At 40.2% G+C, this 10,795-nt stretch overlaps 1 protein-coding gene across 7 annotated transcripts in view; it reads left to right on the top strand.

Moving 5' to 3' along the window:
• Window positions 1-790: 790 nt before the first annotated feature.
• Window positions 791-10,795, top strand: part of HIP1R (huntingtin interacting protein 1 related) — a 62,413-nt gene continuing 52,408 nt past the window's right edge. For 2 of the 7 annotated variants that reach the window (XM_065568723.1, XM_065568722.1), the window contains exon 1: window positions 3,086-3,241. In XM_065568723.1, coding sequence (XP_065424795.1) covers window positions 3,089-3,241 — 153 coding nt within the window. In that variant the 5' untranslated portion in view covers window positions 3,086-3,088. Of the gene's footprint in view, window positions 855-2,719; window positions 2,983-3,085; window positions 3,242-10,795 lie in introns of those variants that run through there. The other 5 variants (XM_065568725.1, XM_065568727.1, XM_065568728.1 and 2 more) reach the window with 5 other exon arrangements.

The following is a 10,795-nucleotide window of genomic DNA, read 5'->3' as shown; positions in this document are numbered from 1 at the left end:
CCTACTGTGGATGCACTTATCAGTTTAAAAATATTCATCTCTAACCAACACAAGCTAAATAATATAAACTCTTTGAAACTTGTACATGTGTTCATACCAGAGGGGTTGTACCAATTTCTTTTAATCAATACATAAAACTGATTTTTAGTTAAGGTGCAAAAACTGTGTGTAGGCAAGCGCTAAGAGTTAGTATCATGGTCATATTATGCATGCTTTATTAGTGCTGCTGTATTTGTTTGAATTCATGTCTGGCATACTCACACACACCACTATATCTTAATCTTGTTCTGAATATGGTTTTCTCTAGGCATAAGATGATCTGGAAGATTGCAACTTTCAAACTGAAAGAGAGGTGGAATACTTGGGTGAATTTATTCCTGCATTAACACACCTGCAAAACAAACAGATTATGCTCTGAGGCTTTCTATGGAGTTTCAAACTAAATCAACTACCTAAGAATAGGAACCTTTTGGAAACATGTACTGTTCTTAAAGGAAATTAGACTTTTATTTAACTGCTTTCAGTAAGGTGTAGGTGTTTCCAGCTACTTGGCTTTTCTAATTAGAGGTCTGAGAAACAGAAGAAGATAGCAATGAGATTCTGTAGCTTTTAAAAACTAATTTGTACATTTTCCATTACTGTCATTTTTGTTTGGAGAAACTAGCTTGATTTTAAAAACAAAACAAACACCCCTTGATTCAGGAAAGCTTCATCAAATAGAAAAACTGGAGAGAGTTGACAATTACACAGTACAGACAGAAAAATTAACATAATTGTCTCAAATATTTTCCTTTTCCCTTAACAGATTTGCAGAGTTCCAGTTTATTAGGGCAAATGCTGCTAAAGCCCTGAAGGTAAAGTATCTCAACTCCTAAAGAAAGCTGGTATTTAGATGTCTATATTCAAATATCTTACAACACATAACTACACCATTCTTGAACTAATAACAGCTCATGGTTTCAAAGATTTTTTTTTTTTTTCTTTCCCCTGTATGCATTTAGTTTTGGTGACCAATCTTATGAGAAAACATGTATAGGATCATTCCAACTCAAATATTTTGTTCTAATAGCTTAATATATTCAGTTAATTTACTCAGCAATTTTTCTATTATAGCTCACTTACAGACTTAAATGAACTAGTCTGTTGCAGAAAAAATCAATGTCTTAGAGATAATGAACTTCTATTGAAACAAAAGAATAAGAAAGATCCCTCTTTTAACTCACTTCAGCTGTGCTGCCTGTGAAACATTGCCAGTTAAGACCAGTTGTAAGCTGTATTAGAGTACATCTAGTCTACATGAAAATGTTTGTTGTTGGTATCTCATTCTCCCAATCCCACACTATTACCCTTTTGTTTGCCTCACATACCTGTTACATGTTGTCTTTAATCAAACTCTTTAGCAGAGGGACTCTCTTATGACATGTTTTGTACACTGCCTATCACAATGGGGCCTTGATCACTGATTGCATGCTCTATATGCTACAGTAATATAAATTATATTGTTTATATAGGTGCTTACACCATCAAAGAATCCTAAATGACATCCAAATGAATAGTACAGCAGGATTTACATTTTTCAAAAAGAATGAAAAAATCCAGTTAAAGAACATAATCTATACAGGTGTGCCTGTAAAGGTATTTTGGTTTTTACCAAAACACCGGTTCTATGATACATTACTATGCTATTTAGTACCTTTTTATATAGAGACAAGGACAAGTACAAAAGTAGCTAAAGAATTTGATAGGTTTGAAATCAAACAGTAGTGGCTTAAGCTTTTCTAGTGTGGCCCTCATCTTACTCGATGGACAAACAATGGAATGGTCAAGATGTTCTTTGTCTGCATTTGCAGTTAATTGTTCAGTTGGTGATTCAGGTACTGTTTGGTGGTAGACAGGCTTCTGTGCACAAGTGTCAAAGTTGAAATGCACCATCTATACTTTTATTCATTACAACATTTTGTTAAAGCCTTCAGACTTAAAATGATCTCTTGGTGTAATCAGTGTGGTAAGCTGTCCATCAGTATGCTCCAAGTAAGAGGATTCTATTGTATTTATAAAATCACTTTAGCTATTTTTGAGTTACATAACTAGAGACAACAGGGGCTTTACTATAAACAGGGAGTACTATGGACTAAGGCAGGGTTGGAGTACTAAGGCTTATCTTATGTTTTCATAACCATTTGACATGAGTGAATACAACTGAGGGTGGAGTGCTAAATGTTTAGAAACGTGCTTCCTGACCCAAATCCTGCTTATATTGAAGTCAAGGAGGTTTGTCATTGATTTAAAGTAGATCAGGATTTGGGCCTCAGTGCATAATTCACTCTAAAGAAATCAGAATAGTTACTGCAGTCTCCCTAGGAACTCTGTGTTTTACACTACAGGGGAAGAGAAGTAATTAAATACGAACAATCCTATCTTGTGAACAGGTATTGATTTCCCCTCAGCCTTTTGCCGTTGGTATCATTTCAGGGTCTTCCATTACCTTGCGTTGGGCAGAGAAAGATGCTTCATTTCAGACCCCGCCTGTTACTGTCATTCTAGAATCTAGACTAGACTAGAGGCTGCAGTGGGTGGAGGGAGAGAAGAGAGACAATGCTTTGCTTGGGGAGGAGCGGCAGCAGCTGCTGGTTGTGAGTGGCTGGCCGGGAGCTGGGAGGGGAGGATTCCCTCGCCTGTGAGTGGATGCTCCTGCCCCCAGCAGTGGCCCGGACCGCCCGCTGGGGGCGCCCTTGCGCTCCCTGGCTGGGTTCTCGCCAGGATGCGAGCAGTTGCTAGGCTGAGGGTCGGGCCGCCGCGGCTGCAGGAGCAGAAGGTTCCGCGCCTCAGCCCTTAGCGGAGCGAGCCGCCGCTTCTCCCGGCCGCCCAGCGGGCTCCCCTGCCAGCAGCATGAACACCATCAAGAACGTGCCGGCCCGCGTGCTGAGCCGCCGGCCCGGGCACAGCCTGGAGGCGGAGCGGGAGCAGTTTGACAAGACCCAGGCAAGGAGGGGGACGGCACCGGGAGGAGGGTGCTGCATGGCACGGGGAGCGGGGCAGGTGTGCGGCGGCAGCGGCATCCACCCTGCACAGTTAGGGGGGCAGTGGGATGGCCAGCACGATGGTAGCCGAGCGGGGAGGGCGGAGCATGCAGCATGCCTGCTGGGGGGACGGGGTGAGAGGAGCATCTCTGGGGCGCGGGGGCTGTTCTTTGATTCGGTTTCCCCGCGCTAATTCGTTTCCAGCTTGGGGAAGCCTCAGTGTAGGTAACGCAGGTAGCGGTACCTAGAAAACCTAATGGGGAGGGGGGGGCGCTTAAGGTGGAGCCGGGTCTGTGCTGTGGAAGGGGCTGGAGCGGGGTCACGCCGGAGAACACCCCAGCGAGGGCTGAGCAGTCGGTGGATTTTGTTCGGGGAAGTACATACATAAAGGGCTTGTGTTCACTGAGTTGTGCTGGACTCCGATAGAGAAAAGGGGGGTGGGTGGGATCTCCACTGCTTCCCAGGGCAGGCCTGGGCTCTTTACAGCTCCGGGGACTTGTGATCCCTGGGTCAGGCATTTCTCTCTGGCTTGGCTACCTTTGCTCTCTAATTTTGATGAATAAAATTCATTAAGTTTAAGACCGGGGGGGGGGCCAAACACATCTGGATGTGAAATGCCCACTGTTGATTGCATCGATACAGTTTACACTTCCTGTAATAAACAAGGAAACTGTGGCCTGTCTAAATCACAGACACCTTCAATCAGGTTATGCCGTGGCCATGCCAGCTGCCAACTCAGCTCTTTCCTTTTTTGGACTAGGGTGTAGTATGTGTTTGGGTGGGTGTCAGGAAGTGGTCTTACAAAAGATCAGATCATGCTGGTTTGTTTCGTACAGATAAAAGTGAATCAGTCTTGCTACATTTCTCTTTTGCTCTGCCTATAAGATTTTTATTTTTAGAAACTTGTTGCAATGACGGTACTCTTTCTAGTTGTCCTAGTATATCCGGTTTGACATAGTTACAGAAGCCTGATGCAGGAGCAAACCTGTTTTTCTTTCCATTGGGAAAACAGGTCCATTATTATCTAGGAATCTGAGGTGAAAGGTTTCGCATGTAATTGACTCTGATAATGTTATGTGTATATTAAAATATACACCCTTTTGTTTAGATATGTGATGTGGATTATTTTTAACTTTCTTTAGTATACCTGTTTCTCTGAAAATGAACTTGACTGTTTTTCTAGCAAATGGAAAAATTTGGCTTTTCCATGTGTTGTATACCTTTATAATCGATTTTAAAAATCAGGTGTAGAAATGTCTGTGGGTCTTGAGTTTTGTGAGTTAACATATGATATAAAGACGCTTTGAAATAACCTAAAATACAGATATTTAAAGAGGAGACCTAAGAATACAGGATTTGTGGGATGGTTGTTCATTTCATTATTATTTTATTTGGAGTTCAAGCCCTTCCATAATTGAAAGTCTGTGTTACATTTTTTTAGGAGGCATAAGCAATTAACTCTGTTATTTGCACATGAAAAAGATAACTGAATTGTCAATTGGCATGAAGCTTAAAATAAGAATAATATAGTCATAGTTTTCCACAATTTAATAACTTTAGGGAGTTTTAAATAGCTGTAATTTCTAATTCAGGTGTTTACTAATATAATACACTAAATAGGCTAATCAAAATTGGTATTTGAGATTTGGCCAAGATACTGAAAGTATAAGCAAAAATAAAATAGATTCTCCATTAAACTGAAACAGAACTCTGGAACAGATATTGTAGAATAAGAATCTTCAAAATAGATTTTGATACGAACAATTTTTAGAAAGTTTTTAGGTTTGTATAGAAGTGTTGACACTAAGATCTTGATTCTGCAAACGTGTACATAAAAGAATAATTACTACTTCTGGGTATGTTTTAAATATTTCTATGTATAATATATGAAAGTAATATATGTCTGTGTGCTGAAAGATAGACTCATGGTGCTACAAGGAAGAACCTCCTTTCTGTTCATGGTCATAAAGCAGTTTCTAATAAGTAGACCTCACTGTGTGTATTTTCAGAGGCTGAATAGACAGGATACTGCCCCTGCTTATAGCTTTATTTATTAAGTCTGATTTCAGTTCTTTGTAGGACATACTGATGATGAGGCAGCCATATTTCTATGGCTGACTAGATGTATTGGGTCACTTCCTCAAATAGCAAGTGAACTTAAATTCAAGCAATAATCATGTGAAATAACAGAAAAAAAATGTGATCTCAATTAATGCTATCCTCCTCCATCCCCTTGCGGCAAAATTGAATAATCTCTCCTAATTTGGCCCACAAGATTGTGGGGTCTTTTCTACTTAGTCATGCAGTTCCTATGCATGTGTATTTGGTTGTTTGGGAGGAGGGGCAGTGAATAAGTTACATACTGCTCCTAAGGCATGATAAAATAAGTCCAAGCAGTTTATCCAAGAGTTGTATATTGTGAGTTCACTGACATAGCAGATACACAATTGCTGAAGTAATTGGTTTTACAGTTTTTTCTTTGCTTCTTTCTTACCTGTATGTAAAATATGCACACAGGTCTGCTTTTTTATTTTATTTTATTTTTTTGTTTTTTTTCTCTCCAAAAGTGCTAAGCACCTGCAGATCTCACTGACTTCAAGTGCGTGCCCAGCATTCCTGAATATCCAGTTTCTAGCTCTTTAATTGCCTGAGATTGATGCTGCAGGACTATCCCCTTTTAAATGATTGCACTAAAGAACAATAATAGTCCCTTAAGAAAAGATTTTTTCCACAGTGTTATCTTCTGTGTAAACACTCCAAATATTGGCAAATTATTGAATAGAAAGTTTTATAACTCCAGGCCGATGGGCATGAGGGGCTTGGAATTCAGTGATGCTGCTGAAGGTTAAAGGAACAGCAGCAACAAAGAATGCTGAACAAGTACTCTATCAACACAGAGTGCAGGCCAGGTAAACATGCTGCACGCTGTTCTTTGCTGCCCTTCAAATGACTTAAGTCTTGTCGTGATAACCTTTTTTTAAAATAGAGGTAGTAAAGTCTTTGTGTTTGTCCTGGTCCCATATTATCTTCTGTAGATCGCAGGCTGTTCTTGTGCATAGACTAAAAACAAAGACCCGGGCCTGTTACACTCATGACCCTAGTGTAGGATGGACTCTGGGATTGAAAAGTTAAGTACATTTATATTTGGCAAAGTGTAATAGAAGCAGATTCACTCCAGGTGCCAAAACAAATGGAGAAGAGAGAAAAGGAAGAATAAAAATAGACATGGTTGACTTTTAAAAGGACAAAACACTTCTTCACCCAGAAGACAGCTAGAAATAAAGACTTTTTTTTTTTTTTTTTCTGATAGCTTCCATGCAAGCGACTGCTATAGTTGCCCTAGAGATGTTATGTGATCTCACATAACAGGCATAGTGGCCTGCAGCATTGTGAATGGGAGTGCCGGTTGCTCAGGAAAATCTTTCTGTTCTGATATGGTAACCCTATGGAAAAAAACAGAGATCTTTTGGAATGGATAAGCACTGAACAAGTTTTTCATCTCTAATTTCTACTGCTATCACATACTGCAAACAGACAATGTTATGTCTTGTGGCAATTCTAATGTTTAGTGCGTGAAAATTTTCCCTTCAGCTCTCTACTATAAGAATATCTCGAGTGATAATTTCTTTCTCATCTTTTCTCCTGACAAAAGGGGCTGATCAGTTTCTTCTTGGAATAATACAAAGGGCATCTGCTGTGGGGAACCAAGTCTTTAACTGAACCTGCTAATTCAAACACCTGATCACTTCTCCTGTCACGTAGCTGTTGCCCCAGATGTTCTGATAGTTCTTTCTGTCTGCAGAGGGAACGAATCTCACTCCATGTTGCCCTGTCTCACTGGCTAACTAATATGCCCACACTACAGTAATGGGAGCCATAGATAAGTATCCAGGTTAGCTAGAACAAAGTGAATGAAAACAGGCCCAGTCTGTTTCCTTGTAAACACCACCAAACAGTATGAAAAATTGCTGACTTTACTGCTGCTTTGTTCCTCCTTTTCAGTTTGTCCAGCTGTGCCGGGAAAGGCAGGTAGCTGATTAATGCCTTCCTGAAGTGCATTCTGTAGCATAACTGGCATTTACTGAGGAAACGGAGACTATCTTTTTGTTGGGAGAATCAAACTTGAAGTTCAGGTTCCCTTTGGACAAGTCAGTATAGAAATCTGACAGGTTCTTACTTTAGAGAGACAAGGTGGGTGAGGTAATATATTTTATTGGACCAACTTCTGTTGGTGAGAGAGGCACCCACTTTGTGTGTCTATCTTGGGACCAACATGACTAGAATAGCACTGGAAGCAAAGTTCTTACTTTGTTAGATTTACCTGCTATTGTTATAAGTAACCCCTCTGAACAACTGAAAAGAGAATAAAGAGGAAATATTTCTTCATACTTTTTCAGTTTGCTTTGTGCATTTATCGCTTTGGGTGTAATTACTATCAGTTTTCCCCATAGTCTCTGTGGGTCTTTCACACAGCCACAGGACGGAGAGATTTTTTGCTAAAATAGAAAAATAGAATTGCAAACCCATAAATATTGTCAAGAGGTTAGTGCCCAAAACTAGTGTAAATCATTTGTTTTATATTGGGAAGATTTCAAATTGATGACATCTTTTTAAGTGAAGTCTTGATCATGCAGCCATTTATCTGTCCAGGACCAAATTTCCTCTCGGCGAACTAGATGGTTTAATTTAAATATCTCTCAAGAGCTTTCACTTTCATGAGCCTCATAGGAGAGTGCAAGATGTCACTAGTAGCACTGTGCATATAACTAGGGTTTGGGGGGGGGGGGGGGGGGGGCGTTCTGAAAAATTTAAAAAAAAACTTGATTTAGCTCAACCTAAAACGATTTTAAAAAATTGGCAAATTGAAAAGTAAAAAAATAATTTTGTTTCAGATCAAACTAAACAATTTGTTCAACCTGAAACTAAACATTTTGTTTTGTTGAGCTTTTTTAAAAAGTGTCTTTAAATAAAATGGAAATCAATTTTGAAATAAGTCATTTTGAATCAGAAAAAAAGTCTTTATTTTTTTATGATTTTATTTTAGGATTTGACTGAAACAATTCAGCAAAATTTACTTGACTTCACAAAATGTTTGTCGACCCAAATCTGCATTTATCATCGGGGGGGAGGAGTTTTAGCAGAAAATTTTCATCCAGCTCACATAATTAGTGCTGCAAACACTCCAGATAGAAATGAGAGGTTTTATTAAAGTTGCAGGTGCACCTTTAAATGTATCTGTGCTAAAAATTACTGTGTGCTTAGGCTAGCTGGGGCGGGTGCCTGAATCAGTTCAATACATTTTGGTGAATTCCTGAAGTCACTGGCTAATAACAGTATGCCTTGTATGAAACAGACCTCTTTAATTTGTACCACCCAAAGACACCTTGAATGTAACACTGATTCCAATGACTGACTAGTTGTTTGTTTCAAAAATGTACATCAACTTAAACCCTTCAAAGTAGTAGTAAATTATATTGAAGGGCATTTTTAAAATTTAATTAGAGCAGCCCCTTTGATTGATACAAAGACAATAAGAGAGTATCACATTGAGGTCCAATTGATACCAATACAGAATGAGCACTATTCTCTGATATATCACAGCTTTGTGACTTTGGTATCTTCACTGTATGGCTGCTTAAGGCAATCGGATTTATTTCACTGAAGAATATTGTTGTAAGAGTTGGCACTTCAGCTAAGAGACTGAAACTAAAATTGTTGTATCAAAGGCTCATAGAGGGATTTCCTCCTTGCATTACAAGTAGTTTCTATTTCCAAATAAAGCATCCCTTACCTGGAACAGTTCCCCTCACATAGTCACCTTTATGCATCTAAACAGACTTCCTCATCCACTCAGCCCAGCTGGGAGCAGATGCCAAGGCAGAAGATGACACCATCCCAAAGGAAGTGATGCTTGTTGACATGCAGTCACAAGGAGGCCTGATTGTACATTCCATTCCCAAACAAGATTCGCCATTGAGCAAAGCAGGGCAGTGTCTCTCCGCATTGCCTCGTGACTGCCTCTGAATAAGCCCGACCTCTTCTTGAGTCACTTCCTCTGGAATGGTGTCGGTTTGCCCTTGGCATCTGCTCCTGCTGGTCTGGGTGACTGAGGAAGCCTGCTCAGAAGCAGGAAACCTTCTGTAGAGTATGGCACACCGTACCAGATGAGGGACACTCAATTAGTAGAACAAGTTGGCAGGGGCCATTGGAGCAAGGAGTACGAAGGATTCAAGAAACATATACTGTCCAGCACCTTTTCTTGGCAGTAACCCTTGTGGAACTGTCTAGGGCTATTGTTGGAATATGTGACTGGAGAGCTTTGAAATCCTTATTCTGTGTTCACACTTTCATTTGGGTATTACAGCCTGATCCTGCGATGCTGGGAGCTCTTAACTCCTGTTCTCAGTCAGTGGGTGTTAAGGACCATCAGCACCTTGCAGGATTGAGATTCCTGCACCCCTTCCCCCCCATGCTGGAGCACTCTTTGGATCTAGGAGCCAAATTGTGGAACAGTATGAAAATTGCTTCAGAATGACTGCAGTCCAGTTTCTGATCACCAGTAGCTTCATGCCCCCACCCCCCTCTGGCTTATCTTTCCCCATGTAGATCATTTATAGAAATGTGAATAATCCTCTTTTTCATTCTTTGTTTTGCTACTTGTGTGCCTGTGTGGGTGCATATATAAAATTTCCATTTGAATTATTTAAGCATGATTTAATAGGAACACTGGTCTTAAATTTTGTTGTCCCCTAACTCTACATTTTGGAGCTGAATTTGCCCGGACGATGTCCCTATAAGCATACATGCTGGAGGTGTTAGTGAGTCCATGACAGATACAGGCATAGAACCCAGGAGTTGTAAACAAGTATAGTCGGGAATAAAATCCTCCTGGGGTTTGCATTCCTTACTCATTCAAAGATAACCATCTCCACTAGAAGATTCAAAGATCAAATGAACCAGGCAGATGCCCAGAACACAATGTATATTTCCATTTGGAATCACTTTCATATTGCATTTGGTTTGTTTAAAAGGGGGTAAAATGTTAGTAGGACACTTGTCCTTTTAAGCAGCCATTGGGGATTAGGCTAATTTGACAAGTCTTGGGCCAATTACTGTAAAAGGTTTACAGTGCACTGTTCTGCTCCCAAAAATAACCCCCCAAGGGGGCCTTACAGCGAACAGTATGCACCGTCATACAGGAGACTCGAGTCCACCTCTGTCATGGGGAAGATGGTGGCACTTTAGCATCACTGCCTCATGCAAAACAGTTGGAAGAATAGTGGGTGGAAGTATCTAGCAGTAATTAATGTGGTCTGACATGAAAGAGTGGGTGAAACACCAGTCTTCATCAATCGGACTGTGTAATCATGAGGTTTAGTCACTCTATTGGTACATAAGGGTTTTGAGTAAGAGACTAGAGTCTGGCGTAATGGGGAAAAAAATCTGGCCACGTGTTGTCCCTTCATAACTCATCAAAAGTCCTGATTCTGGAAATAAAGATAGGTAGGGTAGGTGGGTCTGGCTCCAATGAACTATGTATTCAGTGAACTGGAGTGTAGGTTACAGCTCAAGAAAGACACGGAAATGGTTTTAGCTATTCTTTCTTCCATAACATCATTTTAACCTACTTTGCCCTGCTAGACCATCTGCCATCCAAGTATCTCTCAAATGTTTTATAAAGACTAAAGAATGAAAAATATCTGAAGCAGGTATTTATTTTCCCCATTTCTCAGATGGAGGAACTGAGGTATACAGGTGATTTTTTGCCCAGAGGC

The sequence above is a fragment of the Chrysemys picta genome, chromosome 15 (assembly GCF_011386835.1).
Source record: "Chrysemys picta bellii isolate R12L10 chromosome 15, ASM1138683v2, whole genome shotgun sequence".
Lineage (NCBI taxonomy): Eukaryota > Metazoa > Chordata > Testudines > Emydidae > Chrysemys > Chrysemys picta.
The sequence above is the reverse complement of the archived record's forward strand: the minus strand, read 5'-3'. Positions and strand labels throughout refer to the sequence as shown.